Source organism: Aythya ferina (genome assembly GCF_964211825.1).
Source record: "Aythya ferina genome assembly, chromosome: 4".
Lineage (NCBI taxonomy): Eukaryota > Metazoa > Chordata > Aves > Anseriformes > Anatidae > Aythya > Aythya ferina.
In genome coordinates this window covers 74300025-74326334 of record NC_140300.1, presented here as the reverse complement: position 1 = coordinate 74326334, position 26310 = coordinate 74300025, and the positions used below count along the sequence as shown (strand labels likewise).

The 26310-nt window shown below is 37.5% G+C and overlaps 1 protein-coding gene across 34 annotated transcripts in view; it reads right to left on the bottom strand.

The window, feature by feature from the left end:
- ANK2 (ankyrin 2) overlaps positions 1-26310 on the bottom strand; it is a 339161-nt gene that overhangs the window by 18275 nt on the left and 294576 nt on the right. For 22 of the 34 annotated variants that reach the window (XM_084518975.1, XM_084518977.1, XM_084518974.1 and 19 more), the window contains 9 exons: positions 25565-25719; positions 24437-24648; positions 23492-23696; positions 21619-21715; positions 16910-17138; positions 13712-13837; positions 11404-11526; positions 10714-10746; positions 8699-8720 (listed from right to left, as the gene is read on the bottom strand). In XM_084518975.1, coding sequence (XP_084375101.1) covers positions 8699-8720; positions 10714-10746; positions 11404-11526; positions 13712-13837; positions 16910-17138; positions 21619-21715; positions 23492-23696; positions 24437-24648; positions 25565-25719 — 1202 coding nt within the window. Of the gene's footprint in view, positions 1-438; positions 6223-8698; positions 8721-10713; positions 10747-11403; positions 11527-13711; positions 13838-16909; positions 17139-21618; positions 21716-23491; positions 23697-24436; positions 24649-25564; positions 25720-26310 lie in introns of all 34 variants that reach the window. The other 12 variants (XM_084518971.1, XM_084518993.1, XM_084518982.1 and 9 more) reach the window with 2 other exon arrangements.

Here is a 26310-nt window from a genome sequence, read left to right as displayed (position 1 = left end):
GTTTCTTTGGGTAAAAACAAAAGAGAAGATGGATTTGCCTGTTCCAATTTCAATTGATGCCAAAAAAAAAAAAAAATCATTACTAATAAAAATAGGGTCAGGGAAAGCCAAAAGTCAAAATGCATATGACCCGAAAGATCAGTTTAATGGTAAATACATATTTGTAGAAGTGTTTGTGTTTAAGGTAACACTTCTCATAAGCACACATGGCTTGCAATCTTGAGATTATTTCACAGACAAGAAAAATACAGACACAACACAAAAAACAAACACAGCTTATAAAGAAAAAAAATACACAACTAACCACCAAAAGCTTACAAGAAAATACCACACATGTATACAAACTTACATATACACACACACACCAAAGAAAACAAGAAACAAAAAGTTTAATTTATGACATGCGTCGCACAGGGAATCCCAGTCGTTGGCAAATACCTTCAGCATGGTCATGGATATTGTCATCAGGGATACGTTCAATCTGAGTCTCTACAGACTCATCCCAAATGGGTCTGGTGTCAAAGATGTCTTCAGGAACTGACTGCTGAGTCTCAATGGATGGCACATTTTCAATAACTGAAACTTCTAGGGCACTACTGCTTTCGTCATCTGAAACTAATTCTTGTTCTCTCTCTGACTGTGTGAGTCTTTCCACTAACTTAGAAGCTTCATCACTAATTTCTTCAAAGAATTCTATGGAGTTTTTGTAAAGGTCAAAAAAATGTTCCTTACTTTCTTTTGTAGGACTAAAAGCACTGCGGGAGGCTGTAGTGCTCCTGCTTTTAACTGGCAACCGTGATGAAAATACCTTGAGTCTTCCTGTTGTTGCCTCCTCTGAGTCTAGCTCAACCTTCATCTCCCTCTCCCTCTCCCTCGTCTCTGCTTCTGCCTCTGCATAACTCCTAGCTTTTATTGAGCGTTTAATCTTTGGGTCCATGGGAACACTTGCATCAGATTCAGATTTACTTCGGTTATCTTGTTTTGTAGGTAGTTTGCTTGTCGTGTCAAGAGCTTTGGGTGACTCTAGCTTGTGGACAGATGTGTCTGTGGATGTATACTGTTGTTCAGCTCTTTGGAGCGCTGCTTTGACAGGAATTTTAGACTTTGGTTTTGCTTGGTCATCTTTTCCTTCACACTGCAGACTGTCAAGAAAGCCATCAGTGGGAAGGCTCTCGTTTTCTGATTGTTGCAATGATTGTGATGCAGTAGCAGCTGTTCTTACAGGAATTTTGGATTTGCTTTCACAAGAAGGCACTCTCTCCATTAAAGCAGTAGGGATTTCAATCACAGATCTCTGTTCCTCTGGTGAAGAGTCTGGGGACTCCTCATCCTGTTCAGAACAGACCAATCTAGTGATTTTGGAAAAACCTAACTCATCTTCTACCACAGACTGCTCAGGAGACATAGGGCAAGGCACCTGACTGCTATCAACCATGTCAGTCTCTGCTCCAGAGTAGGGCTCAGCTTCAGAGGCAGCAGTTTCTTTCTTTGGTGATTTTGAAGAAGCTGAAATACCCATTTTAATTGGAATTCTGGATTTAAGCTCTGCTTTTGCAGTGCCTATGCTGACACCTTCACCGCTCATTTCTTCTGATTTATCACAAGACTCAGACGGCGAGGGTGAACGTTTCAGTGCATCTTTTCCTTGTATATCCGAGTCCTCTGATTCTGAAGGGGGAAATGGATCTGGTAAGCTCTCTGGCTTAGAAGATTCCACTTCCGCTGCTTCTTTCATTTCTTCACATAAAGAAAGTTCTTCCTGAGGCTGCTGCCCCATTTGGAAGAAGTGAAAACTTTCATCTGGATAGTTCCTTTTGGTCATGTCAATGGCTCCACTTCTAGTCATTTCAAACAACTTTCCTTCCTGAAAAAGAAAAGGATTTTGTTCACTAAGTGGTGTCCCTTCTTCCGTGGGTGTTCTGGCTGGTGTTGTATCAGGTGTTGTGCCTTGGGATCGCCTGTCTACCATCAAACCAAATATCTTTTGTTCCTCTTCTTTCACCCGAGCTTCAAAAGCTTCATCATCTTCACGTATTTCACTCCACATGTCAGAATCCACATCAGTTTTGGTGATGACAACTTGACTGATCAATTTTTCTGTTTCAGTTCTTATATTGTCAATGGTGGATTCAGCTAACTTCGTGGAATCTGATGCTGAAGACCCTGGTGAGATTTTCTGAAATAAATCCTCTGGTTTTGGTTCTATTTCCATATATACTTCCTCTGAAGACTGATATTTGCTACCCGTGTCTCTGCTAAGCAAAACGGTACTACTCTGACCTTTTCCTTCTTCAGTAGAATAGTCTTCCTTAGATAGCAGACTTTCACCAGATCCTACCTTAACTTCACAGTCAGTAAAAAATTGTTCAGAAGACACATTTTCATAAGGGCTTATTATATGAGGAGTACTACTTTCAGCAGCCTCCACTACATAACTTTCAAGTTCCCCTGTTTCAGTGGTGAGGGATGAATACTCTGGCAAGGGTTCCTCAATATGAGTATCTCCTTGAGGTGTTTCAAGATCTGTACCTACTTTTGCCAAATCACTCCCCAGACCAGAATGGTCAGTGGGATCACCTTCAACCAGTTTGCCATCTTGTGGCACAGAGTACTCCGTGATACTGTGTCCACAAGAATCGTCACCTGCTTTCTCAAACACTGCTCCTTTAGCAATGAGATCTGAGTGTGTTAACAGTGTGCTGCTTTTGATACTACTTTCGTTAGTATCAGATTGCTCTAGTGTTGGTGAAGACTCAACATGAACTTCTTTGTAAGAACTGTCACCAAAAGAATGGCAGGGAGAACCCTGCAATTGTGTGACTGGGGCATTAGGACTAACTATCTCACTGTCATCTGTGCTATCACATTTTGATTTGTCAGTTTCTGCTGGTGCACAACCATCAGAATGGCAAGTGCCAGATTCTTGTGTGGAAGCCTTACAGCTGTCCCCAAGGACACATGGTTCCTCTTTGTCATCTTCTGTTGGCTTATCCTGTTCTGCTTTAATGGCACCTATCCTGGAAGAACATTGTTTTGAATCGATAGGTTGGAAGCATCCTTCTTCAGGGCTAGAACTGGAGTCAATACTGGATGGTAATGGTGAAGGTGGTTGCACTCGGATTGTGGGCTCCATTAAGAAACCTGAGTCAGCTTCTTTTTTAAGCTCGGTCAATTCTGGCTCACTTTCTGAAGAGGAAGAACTCTTTCTAGATTTTGCTGCAGACATCACTACTGTAGGTATAACTTTTTCTTCAACAGTCGTTGACTCTGGTTCTTCAGCTTCACATGCAACTTCTGAATCAGCAACTGCAGAAGATTCGTCTTGCTTACAATCCTTTTTGTAATCTCGCTTCTGCTTTGCTTCTTGTTCTAATTCATCAAACATTTTGATTTTGGTTACCATTTTAAACATCTCCTCCTCAGGAGTAAATCTTTTCCTTGGTTCACTTTCACAGTCATCCTCTGGCTCTTCACTGACTTCAGGTATCATGGCCGACTTTCGTATATTTGACAGTGCCTGTGAGTCTGCTGTTTTAGGTGTGATTTCATAGCTAATTTCTTCAGAACTGGGAGTTTCTGGTGAAAGAGGACTTTTCCCTGAACTCTCCATGAGAGATGTTTGCTCTAGACTGTCATCATCAGCACTCCCCTCTGGGTCACGGAGAATCCTGGAACGCACCGATGCCAGCTCTGGACAGGTTTCTCCTTTGCTAAGAACAGACTGAAGAGGACCCTGCCCCAAAATGCCAGCTTTCACTTTTTGTTCTACAGGGCTACTTTCAAGGGAATCACGGCAGGGAGACTCTTTTATAGGACTGGGCTCCAAAGAATCAGGCGTTTTGTGTGATGAATTATCTTCTAGCACTGGGCTTGCTTCCAATGAGTCTTTATGACTTATAGCCAAAGAGTCATCTGCAACTGGGCTAAAGCTTTCACTATCATGGCTAGCAAGTGAGAGTTCCAATTTTTGGGGACTTCTAACCACAACACGGCGTTCACAGGTTATATCTTTTTCTTTCTCTAAAGCAGTGTCATGTGTTTCGGAAGATTTAGTTAAGTGTGCAGTGGTCCTGGATTCTTTATCCCTGCTAATATCTTTCATTATGGAAGCTGAGCTACTTTCTTTAAGTTTATCAGCCTCTTCTTCAGAGGCTTTAGGTACAAGCTCTTCTGATACATGGTCAGAATGAGACTTACTAGTCTCAGTTACAGCATCTAGCTGTTTTTCAGTAATACCTTTTTCATCTTCCTTTGGAGAGAGTTCCTTCGGAGAACATGTTTCTGCAGTTGTATGTGCTCTAGCTGCTCCTTTAGCTTCTTCAATTTGCCCATCAGTTTTCTTTGGTGAGAAGGAAAGGCTTTCAGGGCTTGTTTCTGGAGTCTCTGCCAGCCCCTCATGCTTATAACTTTCCTCAGAGCTGATCTGAGGAGTTCCATCAAGTAGGCTGCCTGGAGAATCAGCCACACCTTCATGTTTAAGGCTCTCTGAGCTCCCATCAAAAGCAGCACTTTGCAGAGAAAGAGCAGGAAGGAATCCATCTTTTACATACTCTGTCGGGAAAGCAACATTGAAAGGACTGGTCAGTACTTGCTCCAAGTTAAGCTCACCTTCCTCTGTCACTGAAAGATGTCGGAATTGTTGATATTTGTCGTTATCCTCAAGTTCTTCTTTAATGACATCAGAGAAGTCTGTTGAGGTTTTTCTGTCAGGGCTGATCTGAAAGTCAGTATCTGCTTGGTCATCAGAAGTCCTGCCCTTTACACCTGCTGAATCTTTGGCACTTTGATCAACAAATACTGGAGAGAGAGGCTCGGCTGCTGGTTTTTTGCTGCTCTGCTGTTTTACCTGGTCTTTACTTACAGCTTTCTTGGTAGTTTCAACAGTAGAAATTTGTGTTCTTCCTTTTTTTGATTGTGGCTCTTTCTCTGCTTTTAACGTAGTGCTGTGTTTGTCCTTTGGTTTGTCTGTCTTGTGGCTTGTTACTCGCTTTGTTTCACTTTGTGAAGAAACTACTTTTTTCCGAGGTGTTTCCTTCTCAGGGGGCTGTTGCTTTTGTTTGACAGATTTGTGCTCAAAGAGTCCAGTTATATTTTTGGATGGGTCTTGACCTGACTGGAAGGCTTTCATCAGCTCACGAACTGACATGGTCTCTTCAAGTCTCTCAGTCTTAGAAGAAGGTGAAACGGGAGGTTGTGCTTTGTGTGCAGCTGGCTTTTTGACTGGTACTGTTTTTTTAGAAGCCTTTTCTGCAGTGCTTTCTCTTGTTTGAATTCTGACAGGTAGTTTTGAACGTACTTTTTGCTCATCTTCCACTTTTTTCTGAAGAGCTTTTACCTTATCTTTTATTGAGCCAATAGGAGTTTCCTCTATTACAGGGGATACAGCTTTAGCCTCAGGAGCAGCTGCCAGTGTTAAGCCTTGTTCCTCCTCATGTAGTGACTCATCCGAACTGCACTTCGTTAGTCCTGGTTTTTCTTCTTTGCTTTGCACTTTGCCTTCCTTTTGTTTTTGCTTATCTCTCAGTTTAGTTCTAACTGGCTTTTTAATTTCTAAGGCTGGCTTCTGTTGCTCCTGAGGGCTTAGTGTTTCTCTTGTTGGAGATTCTTGTCCTCCTTTTTCAGAATCCCTGCTTATTACTACAGCTTCAAATCTCTCTTCTACTAAGTCTTCTTGTAAGGCTTGTGGCTGTACCTCATGAAGAGAAACGTATGTTTTTAAATCCTCACTAAGGTAATCTACCATTCCTGTCATGTCTTTCTTCTCTGTCTCTTTTGTCTCTTTGTCTATCCCAACTTCTACACAGGTAGGTTCAGTGACTTCTAAAGGAGCATTTCTTCTGGCCTCTTCTATCTCTTCATCACTGACAATGACCCATTCTTCTTCTACAAATTCTTGTCTGGAAGGGGACTTCTGCATAGCATGCTCTTCTCTGGTGTAGGACCCCCCTCTAAGAATTTCGTTTACTTTTTCTAAGTCTTCTTTCACCCTTTCAACTATTTCAAAAGGCTCTCCTGGCTCTTCTTCAGTGGGTTTTCCAAGATCTTTCACTTTAATTGAGCCCGATTTATCAGAAGAGTCAGTTGTCAAGATGGCAGTCATTTTGATCAAATCTTGTTTCATCTCAGACACTTCAGACAACAAGTCTGGACTGGCTAGTACAGGGACTTCATTAACCAGATGGCTTTTCAGGATAGATGTTTCTGTAGATTCTGTCTCGTCATCTTTGATGCGAATGAAAAACATTGAAAGTAAAATGGAAATCAAAAATAGAGATTGGAAAATGTAATCAGGACTGAAAATGACAGTCTTTGGTTGCAGTGGTAGGAAGGTCTACAAAATGGACCGGGAATGGTGGATCCACAAGATCTGAGGGTACAAGTGCAAAGCAAAGCTAACAGGATAAAAAAAAAAAAAAAAAAAACTGAAAAGGAAAATGGCAGGAAATAACTTGCTTAACTTTACCAATATAGCACAACCACACATACATTACCAAAGCTGTAACAAACCAAATCAGGACACCATTAAAAATAAAACAAAACAAACCCACCAACAACAAAATTTAAAATTAAAAACAGAAGAAACACAGTGAAGTTACACAACGATAGGCATCTCAAGATTGTTCAGATGTTACAGATCAATGTTCAAATAAAAATAAACAAGAAAAGAGGGGGAAAGCATCAGAACTGATTGAAAGTCGATTTCCTCTAAGAGAAAGCCAGTGTTAGCAAACTGTCAGAATAACATTAGGTTAATGTGTTTTTTGTTGTTTTGTTTGTTTGTTTTTTTAATGACCAAAATAAAAAGTTATAAGTAATTCTGCAATAATCTAAAATATGATCAAATATGTCGAGATCTGAATCAGCTGCAAACCGGCATTTCATCTAAGGGGATTTCACACCTAAACAATGGAACAAACATTCTTTTGTTTTAAGAGGCATGGTCCTTTCCTTGGAACATCCTCATTGACAACTAATGAATTGACTGAGGAAAGAGAAGACAGAAGAAAAGGAGAGATAATAAGAAAAAACTGTGAATCAACTTAGAAGTGATTTCAAAGTTTAAAAAAATGTAATGTATGGCAACCAAAAATCAGACAATCACACTAGACACATACATACAACTTATGTAAGGCAAGTTATTTCCATGCAAAGCAAAGGTGTTGCAAATGCTTCTGTGAATGTAACCTCAGTTAAAAAACAAGAGCTTTAAAATTAATCATATAAATTAAAGATACATGAAGTTATTGTGAAACGTACTGTGGTGAAATATTTGTCCAATCTGTACAATCAGCAAACATATATATATGTGGTATATTGGTGTGTATATATATATATGGTATATTGGATGCTATGCCATTACTGCCTACTGGCAATATTTAATTTCAGGAAACACTACTAGCAAATGTATTTTGAACAGAGTTAAACGCTGGAGGAATTAAGTTAGCATTGTTTTCTGCTCGTAACTTAGAAATTGTAGGGAATTGTACATTTTTCTTTTAGAGGTAGCATATCACGTAAAACTTGGTATATTTCTGCACTCTGGTCTAAAAGTCAAAGTACTAATGCAAATAAGGGGAAGCTAGGCAATACAAAATTATCTGCATTTCTTTGTAAAAATATCCATGGGGTAACTGACATTCTATTCTGCTGACTGTACTTCAGTGTGTCTTTTCCACCTTGATGAAATTGGTCCTCCTGGCATAAATAATAATGAATTAGAGCAGAAATTGGATATTGGTAATGTTGTTTATCATGATGAATGCTACTTTCCAGCAGGTTACTGGCTGTTTTGTCACACTAATGTCTTTTGTTTTCTAGATGAAGCATTTCTAATTTAAACAAAAGGAGATTATAGGGGAATGGCCATCCATTTGATCTTCAGGACTTTGGTGCTGTTGTCTTTCCAGTTATAACATGTACATAGTATATCAGGAATAGACAGCAAAATACAAGGTAGGATAAAGGCAAGAAATTGCACTTTAAGCTGTAAACAAAGTCATTCTTTTCCTAAATAGATTTAAGAGCTGTTTTCAAATGCAGTTATTTCTTATTAGAGACGTACTTAATATAAATATATATTGTTTGATTTACATCTTCATTAAAGGAGATCTTTGGCACTATGAACCACTCACCCTCAGATTCTAATAATGGACTGATTCTGTATATATGGAGGGTTTATATGGTACACCAAGCTTAGAGTTACATTTCCAGTCATATTTCACCACAGTAAAGGGCGGGAGGGGAGGGTTAAACAGTTTGATTACTTTGGACAGTATCACTTTTTTGCATGCTTATATTTCATGAGTTTAATGAAATATATTAGGATATTAATCATGTTTTTGTTAAAAATGATACTGTCATTTATCTCAAATGGCAACAATGTGTATCAACAAATGGACAAAAATGGAGGGATGAGCATTCATACAAGCAAAATAGCAATAGCGGGATCACTAGGGATGTCAAAGGAAAGTAAATGCTTAGAAAAACTGTTTTAAATTGTATTACTTGTTAATTTATATATTAAAACGTATTTAATTGGATAACTTTTGATATTACTTTGTTTTCTATTACATTTTTAAAGTATTGATGTTATTAGCAATAGCTGTTAAAGCTTAGCTCTCTTTCATGCTTATCTTTATTTTTAACAATCTTTCACACAAACTGCATTACAGTGTTAAAAAAAAAAAAAAAGTCTTACTTTTTTCTGAAGTCATATCAACCTGGAAAAGAAAAAAGAGGAAAATTTAAAAGTTGCAATACAATAAATATTTACTCATTCACTAGTAATACTGCTTGAGTCACATCCACTAAGTATATCAAGAAACACACACTGGCTTAAACAGAACCAAGAATGTATTTATGATAACGGTATGTATAATTTAACATATTTAGTGTTTTTAATAACAGAAAAATGTCTACTTTCCTATAGTCTAGTATGTGAATAATCTTGCAACGTATTTTATATCAATGGGACTAGCAGCTTAGAAGGCCCAAACTTTTGCTTTATATTGGGTATGTTGTCGTGTTGTTCCTAATTCATTTCTTTTCATTAAAGGGAGAAGTCCAATAAGGTAATCTGAAAGCATATGCCCCAGCTGGATGGCACCTATCATGCTTTAAACACAATTTCCTTGTGTATATTCATTCTGATATCACAGTTTGCATTTTTCTCTACTTTTGTGATGATAAAAAGCAGGTGCGAAAAGGACAGCAGACTTACTACTGCCTAGGATTTGATGCTAATATTACCAACTGATAGCTCTGAATTGAAGCAGTGATAGCCCTCAGAAGCCATCTTTTTGATTGATTTATTTTTTTCAGAGCATATAGATTAAAAGGGCAATATAATTTGTTTTCTTTCAAAAGAAAACATAGTCTTTGCTGAGAAAAACGTGAAAAAAAAAAATCAATGCAAGATTGAAAATTCAAGGAGCAAACTTTTCAAGTTGCCCTGTAGTTTGACTCTTTTTTCAGTTCTGCTAGCATGATCATTTGTCCACGTAAGGAAAAGACTTTTGATGGGTAAACATGGATGTGCAACAGTACGCAGACAAAGTTAGAAGTAGCAGTACACACTTAATGTTCTCTGCCAAACTTGTGGTAATAGGATGACTGAGAGGAATGAAAATCAGTTATGCAGTACTGTCAATAAATACAACATACAAGGTAAGTGAAAGCCTGCCAGATATTCTTTAGTGAGTATTGAAAAAGCCCACTTTTGTTCGAAAGTATTCTTTACCAAAATAAAAGCTATTTATTGTCTCAGGTAAGATCTTGCTAATTCTTGCTTTTCCAGACATGAAAAATGAATGTAAGTAAATCATCGGCAAGACTTACATGGTTATATACTCCTTGTAATCACTTAGGCTTTAATGTTATTAAACGTCACACTTAGCGTAATTTAATTTCCCTTATTTTACGTCCCTCCAAATCAATCTGGAATTATATCAGCACACTAAATATTGTTATTAACATAATGAATTTTTAATTTGCTTTAAAAATGCCAAGATATCTTTAGCCACCAATAACCTTGTCTTTTTGTGGTTTAGCATCTTACATGAAAGTATCAGAATTCATAAATGTTTGGAAAAATAATTTTCCAGTATCTTCTACCTGGTTTTTGCAGAGTACAGATTTGTTAAAAACAACTTTTTGGGACTTCACTGGAAATGCGTAAGCAGCACTACAGAGGCTAAAATAATTAGTTTTGTGCTTTCATGATGAAATTGATTGACCACCTGATAATGTTGCTGTTTAACACATATAATGGGAATTAGCTTCTGACAATAGATAGATATCAGGTTAAACAAAAATGTTCCAGATCCACAGCTAATAACATTTGCACCCCTACGTTATTTTTAGGATGTGGGATAATTTTCAGAATCAGAAAATCAACACCACTTCCCATTTTGTTGTGTGCTGAGGAGAATATAAATTAAATAAATCCACTTGCATGACCTACTCTAGACAGAGTAATTTTTAAAATGTTTATAAACTACTTTGAAAAGAAAATGTACTATTATACATCTCTAAAATCAGTGGAGCTGAATCAATAAAACTTTATCTACGGGAAAGTTAAACTCATTAAATTCCAGAAGTGTTCCTATGGAAGATCCTTTTAAATCACTACAGATTTAATCTTTCAAGTTGTATATATTAGTTGTATTTTAGCAGTATGCATAAACAATAACATGCTATTATTAGCAACATTACCTCTTCTTCTTGTTCTTGATCTGATTCTGATTCCTTTCAGTTCCAAATTGCCATGCAAGAAGGGGAAAACAGAGCAGGCAAAATACACAGTTTTTAGAAGAAAAGAGTGTAAAAAAATAATTTCATACAACACTTAACAGAAGACTATGCAGTATGTTTCTGCAATTGATTTCTTGTGTGAAAGGTGGCAGAACTGTACTGCCAGTGCAAAACACAAAATGCTACACCATCAAGCAAATTACAGACAGAAACATTGCTTCTGGATGTTAGACTTCATGATCCTTATTTTTCCTAAAACTTGTCATTTATGCATGCTTTTGCACCTATAAGTTGGCATGAATAAATATTTAAAATAGTTTTAAAAGTTACTCGTTTAAATTGAAAATAGTTTGAGACATCTTATTTATAAATTATACAAAAAATGCTACAATAAAACTATATTACATGCTGAAAACACTGAAGAAAAAATCAAAAACACAGGTAACATTTTGTTCAAACAGCCTAATGCATTACTAAAATGCATAGAGTTCCTAAACTGACAAGGACAGTAAAAAGTCCAACTTACCACACACAGGAAAAAATGACTCTTTAAAATACCTGACTATAAACCTTTGACTACATTTTTTCCTCTTACTCATTTCTTGGTTGTTACAATGCTGATTAGGATAGATTAGTATCATTTCACAGTACCTTTGTGTAAACAGGTAAAGTGATGTTTAAATTACATATGGCTTGATGAACAAGACCTCTTGTAGATTTGGGCTCCTTCATGAATGATAACCGTCCACAGGGTTCTTGAGTGGTATCTCGCACCTGGTGGAGGAAGCATATAGACATAACATCTGTTATTTTGCTATATTCCCATTTAAAATACTTGTATCACTCAAAGTAATTCAGTAGAAAAGAGGCTAGATGTGGGAGAAAAAATAATGTAGGCACAAATAATGTGTTTTTTTTTTTGTTATTTTTCCACTTGTTTGTAAATGTATATATGGATGTATTTGTGTGTTAAAGCAAGAGAAAACACAACTACATACAGGCCTAGGCATTAGAAACTTATTTACAGAAGTCAGTGGTAATGCTGTAATAATCTTAAAAGAACAGACACATTCTGGTATGGTAAGGTTTCTGTGATAACTTACAATACCTGTCTTTCACTGAAACAATCCCCAGACTTTGTAGTAATAACAAAGACTAATTTTCTAATAGGTTATAAAATAAACCATATGGCAAGCATGCATATTTATGCTGATATTAGCAATAATGTTTTGCTCAAAATTGTAGTAGTAAATATTGTTTGTTCATTCAGCTACTCTTTTGGCTGAGAGGCTGAAAATAGTGAAAGCTTACACTTAATTTCTGCTTTTGCAAAATGTTCTCTCAAATGTATCGATAAATCCTGTTCTTACACTGAAGACATTTGCTGGAATGTGTTTCTAGGTGTGACTGTGACAATCTGCAAATGATACTACAGCATGTTATGCTCTAACATTTTGCAATGATTCAGAAAAAACTGTTTCACAGCTGGCAGCAGAAACAAGCCTAAGCACTTAGATCTTAAGATAATGGTGATGCAGTTCTAGCTTTTGTTTGTAATGTCAGGAGGATTAAACATAATGTCGAATACAAAGCATTACCTCATTCTTCATCTTCTGAACAGATAAAGATGATACAACTGGATACATGGCCATTAATGTTATCAGACTGAAAATAGTAGATGCAAAGCCCCATGTTTTTGAACACATTTTGGAAAACCCATCATGGAGAAAAATATGCAAAGCCAAAGATAGGCGCTGGCATAAATAGAGTTCTAAATTAAAAAAAAGCTTTAAAAGTATCTCTGAGGAGGAGAAAGAGAGTTTAAAAGTTGTCTAGAAACACAGAGCAAATTTAATGAAATGAGTGGGTTGATTTTCTTCACTTGGAAGTTTTAATTCATAAAGTAATTCTCTAACACTGTTTTATATAATGGCTCTGCTGTAGGCAGGATGAGCCAGCAGAAGGAAACACAGTTTGTTGGAAAAGCTTTGCAGAGCGCCTCTGAGTCTCTCCATCCAGAAAAGAAGGTGGTGGTGGTTCAGAGGCGGCAGCCCCCTCTGCTGCTAGCACAGACCACACTTCTTCATATCTGCTCCCTACACATCTCATGAAAGAAGCAACTGAGCTCTGTGGCCCATGGTGTTTACATTGCTGGTTCCAAAGCTAGGGACAACGCATTAGTTCATTTTTGCTGAATGTGTTTTTTGTTTTGGCTTTTGTTTAACAGACTTTTCTACTCACATAAAAGATTTTACAACAGAATATTAGCATAATACATGCTATGGGGATAAAACTAGGTTACAGTTGGACTTTATAAAAATTAATTACTTCATTTTTCCTTTGTTTTCAAAAAATACAGTAAAACTATGTTTTAAGTTAACCTTAGTCACAGACTCAGGGTTGGAAAAGACCTTCAAGATCATCTGGTCCAACCATCCCCCTACCACCGTCACCCGCTAAACCATGTCCCTAAGCACCAGGTCCAACCTTTCCTTGTTACCTTTTGACTAAGGATAAATTAACTTCATCCAGAAACGAGAATTTTCCAGAACACTACAAACAAATAAACTATAATGCAGAAAGTCATCGTAACCTTAGCTACAAATCAAAATATCTAAAAAGGACCCATACTTTTCTTACTGAGCTCCCAAGCAAGTTCTGCATAGCTACTGAAGTGTATGGTTAGTTGAAGAATACTTACATCTGTGTTTACAGCCCTATCCATATTGACAAATGTAGGGTGTATTGTGTAGAGACAGGTAATTGTATTTAGAGCAAATTTTTAATAAAGTTCAGATAGCTATTTCCATAGATTTGGTAGGTTTTAACTACCCAAGTCAATGTTTAATCCATGACGATAAAAGAAAAAATATTGGACCATTCAGTCTGCTAACTTTATCACAAACTCATAATTAGACAAAAATAAAATTATTATCCATAGCTCACATATTGATATTACCTTAACGAACAGGGGAAGTCTGTTTTCTTTGAAGGCAAAAAAACTGAATATATGATGTTGCCCACTCTTTGTTAGTGGCACCAAATTGCCAAAACAGTCAACATAGATGGGTTTTCCTTCTAATACCTGTTGGAGATTAAAAAGAAACAAAGCAACAATTAATCACAGTCATGGGATTAGGATTCTTCAGCATAAATCTACAGTAGTTTAGATCGATTTCTTACATTTCTAGGACTTGACTTGTCAACATTTGCAAGGTTTGTTATAAACAGTCACCTAAAATCTGTGGAAACATTTCAGACTATTAAATTCTAACTGGAATATATTGTTAATTCGGTAACAATACCGTGACACTATAAATGACAGAATGAGCATTTGGTGTTGTGAATCTGTGCAAATTATCATTTTAAATATATTTTTATTTTTAATTGGATTAAATTTTAGCATACTTTACTAACCTGGGCTCATCACAATAGCCAAAAAAAACATTTTCATCAGCATTCAAAGCAGAAAGCCTAGATTTGAATGGTAGGATAATAAGCGTGTTTGTAAATATCATTAAGTTGCACAGGACATTCCTAAACAATGCAAAAACTTTCTAAATTAAACTACCTATGAGTTTAATCAACTTACAACAGCCTGTTGCAGCAGGCAAAGACAGTATATGTGTCGTGGTTTAACCCGGCCGGCAGCTAAACACCACACAGCCATTCGCTCACCCTCCCCCTCCCTCTCTGGGACGGGGAGAGAAATGGAAAGTGAAGCCCGTGAGTTGAGATAAAGACAGTTTAATAAGACAGGAAAATAATAATAATACAATGATGATAATAGTACTACTACTAATAATGTGTACAAACAAGTGATGCACAATGCAGTTGCTCACCACCCGCTGACCGATGCCCAGCCTAACCCCGAGCAGTCCGGCTCCCTCCCCTGGCTATCCACCCCTATATATTGTTTAGCATGACCCCAGATGGCACGAAATACCCCTTTGGCTAGTTTGGGTCACCTGTCCTGGGTCTGTCCCCTCCCAGCTCTTGCTGCACCCCCAGCCTGCCTGTTGGCAGGACAGAGCAAGAAGCTGAGATGTCCTTGGCTTGGTGTAAGCACTGCTCTGCAACAATTAAAACATCGGGGTGTTATCAGCACTCTTCTCATCCTAAGCCAAAACACAGCCTTCTACCAGCCACTAGGAAGAAAATAAACCCTGTTCTAACTGAAACCAGGACAATATGTTAGCAGATTCTTTTCACTTTGACTGGATTTGGGAAGGTCTAGAGCTTTTGAAAGTCGGGCTTGAAGCAAACAAAATGCCCATATAATGATACTGCTTACATCTTTGGATTGCTATTTGTGTGGCCACTCCACATGTTTAAATCTCCTCTTACCAATTTTGGAGCCGTTCCCTTCAAATCACCAGTACATTAATATCTTGTCATTAGTTACCAGAAATTCAGCCTTGCCATTCAGTTTTATGAGCCATATTTTACCTAGGTGCTCTGCAGAACAAATGCCTGTCAGAGGTCCAGGAACAGTGAGAACAAATATTTTTAAAGGTGGGGTTCAGTCGTGGAAAAAAAACACCATACAAAGACCATACTACTGAGAAGAAGAATATGCCATTAATGTACTTAATGCATTTCCAATTTGTCACTTCTTCTGAGGAAGCTGACAGATACAGAGGCAGGCAGTTTGTTGGGTCCCATACAGAAAAACCTTTGCCTGTTCTGCAACAGACATGACTTTTTTTGTAAAGCAGCATAACCTCTTTGTAGCAAATATGCTGATAAAATACGACTACTGCTGACTGCCATTTTGGTTAGTAATATGCTTTTATGGAGTTATCAGAAGTTGAAAATTCCTATCCTTTATGTCTTTGATTTTCGCCCCTTACAACACCCAGGTAGTATCAGGCTCAGGAAACGTAACTGTTCAGGAAAGCACACCACTCCAAAACTCACCTTTATGTAGATATTCCTCTAAGAGGAAGTTACTGGAATAACTAAGAAATTCAAGTTATCTCCCAACAGTTTGTTACAGAGCTAATTAAAATTTATGTAATCAATGCTGACCATCAGAGAAAAATACCTCAATGTACTTGGACTAAACTCAGGACTAGCCCACATCCATAGACCTTAGTTTTGAGCTACCTGAGGCAAAAAGTCCATTTAAAATACCTATCAGCTATACCTATCAGCTCACTTTTAAAGTGATTTACTTCAGTCTTGGGTCCTGTGCACCTAAAACCCTAACCAAGCTCTACAGCTACGCACAATTCTTACAAGCTATAGTGTTTTGTTTTTTGTTTGTTTGTTTAAAATAAAAGCCATACAAAATGCCTCTCCTCCTTCTTGTAGAACTAGCAATCTCAAAATGTTGGTGTTGCTTCCCCACGTAAAAGTAGATTTCATAATAGTTAGCTGGAAGATGCTGCTCTAATTTTCAATCTTTGAATTAAAGAAATACTGGCCCTGACACCAGAGAAAAGCAGGACAAAGAATAAGAAACTGCTGGACTAAATGGTAATGCCTGACTTCATTTTACTACGCAATTTCCTAGCATAAAATCAGTCCAGCTTCTAAGTGTAACTGTTTAACAGGTCCACCATAAAAAGGCAACTTGGGAAACCAAATTTTTTTCAGTGCAGTTTTGTCCTATAGATCTTCTAAGTAAGTCTTAAGTCTATAACAGAGAGCTCAGACTGAACCAGCTCACTCCTGTATTTACTCTCCCCTTGCATCCAGTTTAATGTTCCAGTTAACTCTTTTTTTTATTTGCTGAGGACTTCCCTGAGAACACACTGGATGTCCCCTTAAAATGCCAGTGATGCTATGGAGATGCTATGGAGAAAGCAAAAGATGCAGTTTTTCCAAAGAGACTCCCTTTCTAACATCAGCTAGCCAGATGACCAAAAGACCCAAATGTAGACAACTGAATATAGATAACCTTCCAGCTAGCCCTGTGGACTATCAGGTCAGTAATGGCCCACTGCAAATAGGATTTGGTCACTCATATCTGGCAGTTCCTGTTAACTTGCATCTGCCTAAAGGCAAAGCTTGCATCTTACCATGATGCGTGATACTGCATTTGTTGGCCCTTTTACTTTTCACTCCTTGTAGCAGGCAGTAGGCAGAAAACAGCAGCTTAAAAGCAGACATTAGAAAATGGAGAAAAGTGTTTAAGATTCTTGTACAGTACCTCTACATCTCTGCTTCTGGCCACTTCAGCAAAATTTTCTTGTTGTTCTAGAGTTTTATCCACCTTGTCGTCTGTCATGCAAAAACATCTTAACCGTGCTTCAATGGGATCATGTGATTTGGCAAACACCACAAATTTGGCCATGTAGGGGACACAGATAATCTCTCTGTACACTTGGGAAGCAAAAGTAACAGATTCTTGTGTCTGTCGACAGTCTATCAACCAAAATCTGTAAGTTAAAATGAAAAGTTGGATAATCAATGCAAAGATTTAAACAACATAATTACATAGTTTCCACCGTTGTGGCATTAGCTGGCAACCAGACCAATTGAAGAAAAGAAAAATAGCTACCATTTGGGAAGAATAGCTTAGGAGTGCTGGCAGAAGCCCTCCTCTGCTTTAGGAGCATGAAGCAAATTCAACAGCAAAAGCTTTTGTACCAGAACTTATGCTCCAAAATACCAGATGCAGACTTTTCATAGGATCTCCTGCTGCACAAATGCCAGGCCGTTGTTTGTGTTTCTGGTATGATCTCACTCACTTGGAAGCTTATTTGCTTCCAGTTACATGACTGGCTTTTAAACACTCTGAAGATTTAAATGCATGAACCTGCTTGTATTCTTATGTTTATAAAATATCTTACATTTAAAAATATGTTTATAATAGTTAAACAATTATAGATGGCTTACTGAGATCTGGGGATTTATCACAGTATCCAATAAATATTTCTGTTCCTTTATTCAAAAGTAGGCTATGGCCTCAACTTTGTTTTCATTGGAATTTATTCTTTACAGTAAGAATATGTGATCAACCTTTTGGCTTTTTTTCTTTTACCAAGAACTGAATATTTTCTAGACTAAGCTTGGTGGTCTCTGCTTTCCATCACTTTCAACAGTTTCTAGTGATACGTTTGAAATGGTGATTGATCAGATCATCCGGTCTAGAGACATCCAAAATATCTCTGAAGTTGTCTTTACTTACTTATCTGGTCATTCCTTGAATTCTAAGCAGAAAGTAAGTAGGGAAGGGTGTACTCCAAGCACAGTTCAGATATCCCCTTAAATGTAAGTTTCAATAGGTGTCTTTCATCCAGAGAAATAAATACACTATCTTTTTGGCAGCTGGTTGCTGCTAAACATCTGATGATGCACAAGAGACTCATGTCTCATAAAAAATCTTAGTAAAATTGCTTACATCTAACTAGTCAAATGCCAATCCTGTCATGTCTCTTCCAGGCTATAACTGCATCATTAAACTACAGAGTAAGCAATTGCAGCCTTTTATTTTTAGCCCCCTTATATTTTCCTAGACATTGTATAATTTCCTGTTAAGCACTGGATCTGTCAGTATGCTGCACCTGGGTGTTACTGATTTGCGTATGATTTTTTTTGCCCAGTAGGGATGTGGTGAAAGTTTCCTGAATTTTTAATGATGAGGAGCAGGAGACTGAAGTAGTTTTGGCATGAGTAGCTAATGCTTCAGTCTGTTCTAGAACCTCCACCTCTCACAGCTGAAATGTTAACATGTTTTGCCTAAAACATTTGCTTTTTTCCTACTAGGTAGCCTGAAATGTCCTACTGATTCAAAATCAGAAATGCTTCTTATGTGAATTCTGTCAGAGACTTAACTTTGATTTTGTGCAGTTTTGGGGGGGCATACTGAAGAACGGGGATATATACACTTATTTCTATACTTAAGCACAATTATATTTTGAAGACACGCAAAGCAGGTATACCCGAATCTGATTGCTACTACACCCTTGCTTCATAGAGGCTGTGATCACCACTGACTCACTTTGTATCAGGGCTTCTAGCATTCAATTTAATGATGATTTCTTTCTAGAATATACATTGTATCTTCCACGCTGATGGCCCCCAGTCTGTGACTCTGCACCACAAGTCATATGTGAAGGGATTCAAAGCAACAGGCAAATGCTACTAGAATAAATAACTGCATCTCCATAGGGTGAGTACTTCCTACTGCTACTACATGTGAATCGCAACAAACAACCTCAGTACAAACTTACAAATGTACAAAGTTATCAAAGACATACACCATGGATGTGCAATTCATGTCTGGAACTTCAGCCTCCAGAGCAGCTCCCCTCCTCCTCACTGTAAGCTACAGGAACTTTATCCTTTCTTTGGGCCATTCAGGCCAGGATGGCATTGCCCAGTAATAAAAAAATTATAGGATTTCCCTATACCCTTTTAAAGACAACTGAATTGTTCTTTTGTAAAGATAACAACTTTCACTTAAAATAAGCTTTATAATCTATAATTCTAATACTTCCATTTTCTAGTCCCAAAACATACGAGCAGAAATGTACCAAACATTTTGCAATGAGTAACATGTATTGCCTTCTTTCTCAGATATCATTTCATTTAGTTTCTCTCTGGAGCTGATGACATTTCATTTACATAAAATTCTTCATGTGGGCGGAAAGTATGGCTGAGTTTGACACCCGTAGGATGAAGAAGGAAGTCATGAGAGGTCGAAGACACCTCAGAAGCTGCAGAAGCTGATATAATCTACAGGGGGCTTATTACTTACTGTAGATTACATGGTATTATAACCCACAACACATACCTTTCAAGTGTGATTTTTCTGGTCTTACTCATCCTTCGGTTGAATAATAGTGAGTATCATTCTGTGCTTATCTTTGGAACATTTAACAAACAGGCTGGTTGAAAAACAGAGGCTGATGACGTTTGAAGAGAGAAAGCATGTTTGGTACATAAAGGTTGTGCATACTGATACTTTACTTCTAGTGTGTGGAAGAATTATACTCTGCTGGCCTCAAACCGGAGAGGCTATATCCTCTGAGAAATCACCATATGCTCAAATGATTTTCTTCCATACACCAGGGACTGAAAAGCCAAAACAGATACTAAATTTAAAAAAAAAAAAAAAAAGCAGCTCAGGAAATGGAAAACATCCATTCCTCAAAGTCTGCAGTTTAATTCACATGTATTTTAGACAAAAGTATCTGTTTCCCAAGCTCATTTTGGATAGAATTAGTCTTATGAATGGGAAAATAGTTGTGCGTCTAACAATTTAATTAAACATAAGTTATTGTGAATAGCAGGCATCAGCTGATTCTCAGCAGAGCACCAGGCTAAAATGACAGATGCACTTTTAGACCAGGGTATAAGTGAAGAAATTCAAGTTAAATTGTCCTTCAGCAAAGATGGTAATTCTCTGACTTTAAATACATGAAAAAATCCCATTTTCTAACTTTAACAGCATTTAAAATCATGTTTGGGTTAAGTACTCTGTTGAACACTTAGCTAGATAACAAAGAAGAGGTGAAACTCATTAAAATCTCTAAATGGGACCCAGCTTACTTAATTGCAATAGTAATCAATTGAAAAGCCATCATGGGGATTAGGAAATATCCACCACTAGTATTTATACTGGGCCGTAGTTCAATAAACTATCACCCTCATTCCAGCTATAGTTCACGTGCAGTCCTGCTGGGGACTTCACAGTTTTAGAGATTTTGACCCCTCAGACTTTGCATCCAGTCTCCACGCTTGGCTCTTAAATTAATCTGTAACTTCTCCCTTTAAACGAGCACTGCAGGTAGCAGATGAAAGCTAAAACACACTTGAACGTCTCCCTCTAGTGGCCATTGTTAGTAAAGAAAAAGGGACTGAAAAACAGGAAATGCACACCAGCAAAGCATTCAACTTCACTGGAAGTCAGCTCTAAACTGGCAAAGTATTGAAAAATAGTATTTTATTTCTCCTAATGGAGTGCTGGAGATGAAGTCATTTTAACATTGAATAAAGGTTTAATTAAACAACCTAATCTAATAGTAATAACTCTTAGTTATACAGTTATATAAAGTAATAACTCTCCCCCTAATGTTTGCACTGAAGGAAATTCATTGAAATTCATGGAATAGTCACATTTCCAAAGTTATCCAAGATTTTTATAATTGTTTATGAGACTATGAGCCCTAAATTTAAAACTTTCCAGGTCTTGGCCTTAATCCTCTGTCACAGAGATTGAGATTTTTGTGCATTTCTGTGATATAAATCATCAATAGAGCAGAAACTCATATATTTTTTAAACAAAACTCTGTTTGTCAGTTACCAGAAAGACAGCAGTTCAATCTCATCACAAGAACAGATGGCTAGAAGAGATTCTACATAATCACAATTTGGTACACCTACCGATCTTTCGGCTTGGTTTCTCATTTGTTGGATATTCTGAAAGTAACATCTTTTTAAGATGCATAATGAGCTACCCAAATAAGGGATTTCCATGGAAATTTTCATATTTCTGCATCTGAGGAGTAGGGGTAATCAAAACGAAACCAGGTTTTTCTAATTACCTGAAAATTCAACTGTCCCTCAGATTACTATTTCAGAAAAATGAATACATCATTAAGTAATTTCTGGGAACACGGCAGGCACTAACTGCAGAGGAGTAATGGCTGAGATGGAAATGACAAAAGCATAAGATTCATTCAGTTGGTAAGGGCTTTACAGCTCTCACACATCCTCTGTCTGGGCTAGGAGGCTCAGAGCTTCCAAAATACTTGGCCAATAGATTCACAGCACAAACAAAGCACCTATGTTCCTTCCACCATTAAATGAAATAGTTTAAAGGAAACACTTGTAAAACAAATTCATACAGTGAAAAAAAGGACAGGCACTTGAAAGTAACACTGTAAAACTTGTGTTTTGTTTTATAGGTACCTGGCAGACACATTTGTCGTGAAGGAAACACATTCATTAACAAACGTGAGTGGTGTTGTTCCAGTGATGTCTTCCCATTGGGCAGGGGTGGTTCCTCCTGAAATAACAGTAATTTTAAAAGAATTACAAACAGGCAATTTCCCAATCTTCTTGCTTCTAAGTAATATTTTACATTTTTCTGAACTGTTGTTATGCAACTAGCAATTATCTCAGACATGCCTTCTCCTTTGGTCCATGTTATTCCACTAGTAAGATAGTTAGTTTCCCCTGATAAAAGAAATCATCCACATACAAATGATTTTCAAACAATGAGCAGCTGTAGCACAGGTTTATAAATGGTAAAGAGGCTAGAATTTTGGGAGGTAAGATGTTTTTTTTCTGTAGTTTTCATGTATGCATGGCAAAATTAGCCCAGGTACAGTGCACTGAAATCAGTATTGTTATTCGGGAGACAATAATATTGTTACTAATAGTAACAACTACAATATGTGATTTCCATAATCTAATTCCTTTTCAAATAGTTCAGAAAGACTCTAGTCCAGTATCTACATAACCAGGAAATTTCTTTTGCACATTCCAATTAAAGTCTATTGAGCAATCTGTGTCTGACAGCTCCTGGGAAGATCCTACAGTTGAAATTTGCACATTGGTATCTTGCTGTACAATTGATAGACTTCTGGATTCCTATCAGCCTATTAAATGTTTTGGCCTTGTTTAACTCTGATGTTGCCAGCTTCCTATTTGACCTATGCTACTGAAAGTCTGTCAAGCCTGCAGATGTTCTAGGGTGAATGATGGGGACTTAGACTATGTTTTCAAGTTTTTCAGTATCTTTCCCTGCCTCACCTTTTGGTGAGGAATGTCACGTTAATTCCAGTTAGTTTAAAATCAGAATGAGTTTACAGAAAACAGAAATTCCAACAGCAGTTACAGCTATTTATAAAATGTAAGTATTAAATGAAAAACTATGGGTAACCAGCCAGTAAGAATGTCTGTCCCCCCTCTCATATACAGCTGATTCGTTAGATATCCATATGACCATATAGCAGAGTCTTTACACAAACCTTAGAACAAGTTGTATACACTGAAGAGCACTAGTTTCCAGGAAATAACCTCCTTTCTCCTGTTGGTGAAGCATTCTTGTAACCAAGTTCATGTTTAAAGTTTCTGGGAGAATCTTTACTGATTTACTGTTTATCCATGGCATTTATTCAAATTCCTCTTTAATATTAGAGACTATTCTCTATTTAAATAATCTTGTTTCACTTTCTTGGAAATGCAAATACTTCTTTGTTGACCAGATGTCAGTTAATTAATACCTTTGTATCAAATTGTAAAAGCACCTGCTCGCTTTAATGACTCACTACCACATCTTAGTGCATAATGTATCTTACATGGGGATGATATTTGAAATCAGTTTGAAAATTGACAAAGATACTTGATGGTAAATTTTAAGCAGAATGAAAGCATGCAGCTAATTACTGCCTGTTGCCTGAAACCAAATACGGCCTTAATCACTTTGGAGTTACAGTAAGTTTAAATTGTTTAACCCCAATATTTTTTCTATGAAGCATATTTTAACCTTATGTCTATACTGCACTTACTCTGCTAGGCAGAGGTTATGCTGGTACTCAAGAAATGGAAACTCTAAGTGAAATGCCAACACCCAACCACCAAAATCTACAATTATTGTAACATGTTTCTTGTTAGCCCAAGTTACAAATGATATTTCTGATAGAAATGGATTGATTGGAAAGCAGTTTCACTTTTCACCAAACTTTCCATATGTGTAATCAGTTCAATCTATTTATTTAGCCCATGGTGACTGACAATATCAAGATGCACATAAAAAGCTTTAGTATTTGTATCCTACCTGTTATGCTGCACAGTAACCTTAAAGTTGGAGTGTCACCTCCATAACCATTCATGATCCCATCACTGGAGGCTTTAGGGACAGGAATCGTCATCGTGATGGGTTTATGGAACTTCCTTCTTCTGGGTTCCAGCGTGACTATAGGACTGAAGGTAGCCTTGTTGCCCAAAATCTTCTTTATAAGTTCAGTATGCATAGGTTGAGCCTTTCCAAAGCAAAGGACAGCAACAGAATAGTTACTTGTAAACAGAGTATGTAAAGCACTGGGTCTATATATTGCTAGAAATACTAAAGCTCTTCCATTAAGTGGTACAATTTCTCAGGAAAATCTGCAGAGAAAAGACTGACTGCCAGTGAGCAGGGGAGATCTCCTCCTCTTCTTATTGTCTTTCCTGGTGCTCATCAGCATTAATTTATTACACTTAACCAAAAGTTAATGATTCCTTTGTGGTTTTTGTTTTGTTTTTTTTTTTTGCATGTGTGGTTTTGTGTTGTAGGTTTTTGTTTTTTTCTCCTTAGAACAAACTCTGGGCTGTTTTAGTAAGCTATTCAGCTATTTACAGAGGATTTCAACAATCACAGTAGCCTGACCAAGATAAGTGTTGGATGCTTTTGGCAGGTTCAGCACGAGGTAGGAGGAGGGAAGACAGGAGGACTTACACCTCTCTCAGTTGTGGACTGCTAGGCTGGTTTACTTCATGATGACAAACTGTCCATTTGACCTAGCTATCACTGCATTTTGAATTGCTTTGAAGCCTTTCATAAAAACTATTCAAGAAATTGTTCTACGATCTGCACTAATATCATCATCATCAAAATGAGGCACTTCTTCCAAGAACATACAGTTAACAGGCAAGAATCTGAATAAACTGTATAACTCTGAAGGAAAAAGAAAAAAGGAAAAAAAAAAAAAAAAAAAGATGCCTTCTAACTGTTTCATTGTACCTGCAGGCCAACACGAATTCGTTTGGTTAGAGCCCCTTCTGGGAAGACTGCCTGCACTTGTGGTACCACTGTGCTGCTCAGCACACCTCCCTCGGGTCCAATAAGGTTGCTGTCCTGTTTGATCCGGGATACCACTGCAAAGTACTGAGGAAAATCTCGGGTGATGATGCGGCAGATGCGTTTCTTCTCAAGTTCCTCTGGTGTGTCAAGGACTGAGGCAAAAGAGAAGACGGTCATCAAACAAAATTTTCATAGAAGCAATTTTGTGAACTTCAAAATGCATTCCAGCTTTTCACAGCTTAACCACAACTTACAGATGCATTTTGTCTAGAAATTACTGGGTAACACGAAACATCTCAACACTTTAAGCTTGGCTAAAACAAAGAAATCAAGAAAGACAGACACAGACAGACTCAGCAACTAAGTGAAGGAAGCTTAAGACATCAAACTGAAGTCAAAAACTTGCCCAAAATCAGTGGGCAAACAAGCTAAGGGATTGGACCAAGCCCCTTTACACTTCACATTATGATTTGGAGTAGCATCAAAGAAACAAAACCTCAAATCAAAAAAAGTATCAGAGTTCGTTTTGAAGTATGCAGCTTGGCTATTTTGTTCTTCTAAAAGACAACATAATTTACAACAAATTCTGCAGATCCTAGACAGCCCAAGTCCATTCTGTTCTCTCAGAAAATGAGTATCCATGACTGACATTTCCTCCCACACATGTAACTGCTTGGAAAGGATTAGTATGATAATTGCCTTGTTTTGGAAAGATGATGTTTATCATGGAAACTTTTTGTTTAATACTGTGAAAAGAAGCAGGGAAAAAAAAAAGGTTAGCATCTATTCTCAACTTCGTGACAGTAGATTTTGTTGTATTCCCACCACTCAGTAGACCATGCAAGGGAAGTAAGCACAAGTACACAGTGCTTCTCCTGGCCTGTGTGCCAAGAAAATTATATACTCCAGTATGACTGAAGTGAAGAAGTATCTGAAGAATGCGGTGTCAGAAGTTCTCAAGGTGGACTAAACATGATGTGCTAAACAGAAAAAAAATGGTAAAATGTTGTTGGCCCCAGTTATAGGAGTACTGCAGGAGCAAAGAAAGGAATATATCACGCTTGATACCTTCATCCATTCCATTCAAGATTTCATTCAGTTCATCCTCAGTGTATTCACAGAAATGTTCCTTCCAGCTGTCCCCATTCTCACTGCGCAGGATCACCAGCTCTCTCTCTTTCCCACGCAGAGCAGCAAAATGGGGAATCTCCACAATCACAGGCCTGGCACAGCAACACAGCGCATTAAATGCACACAGGAGAAAGGAAGAAACAGGATTAACAGCAACTCTACTCAGTCTGCTACAAAGTGACCTGGGATTCTACCTATTCTCTGGAATACTTTGGCATAATCCTAAACTACTAGATCACTAACACACATTCGATTTTTACAGGGACACAGTAAATGCTGAAAGACAGATTTAAAAAGTGCATTCACCTCTTTCCACAGTGTGAATGGTATTTGGTAAGATAATAGGGCTTAAGTAGAAATTTGAGAATTGTTTTTCAAATTCATTTCAAAACTCATGCTCGATTTAATTGTCACTACTGTCTGGGTTAACCTGCGCAACTTCATTTCAAAGAGAATCTACTGTAATGCACATCGATGGTAGAACAAATTCTGATCTCACTTATACTAGTGCAAATCAGAGTAATTTCATTGCAATCAGCGGGCGATTGTGTCCTGTGCCAATTTTACTTCATGGTAGTTCTATATATTCCAATGAATTTATTCTGATTTTACACTCTAGGAGAAATAAGGGAGGTCTGAGAAGAACATCTGGGTTTCTATTTATGTATAGGAGATAAGAATTT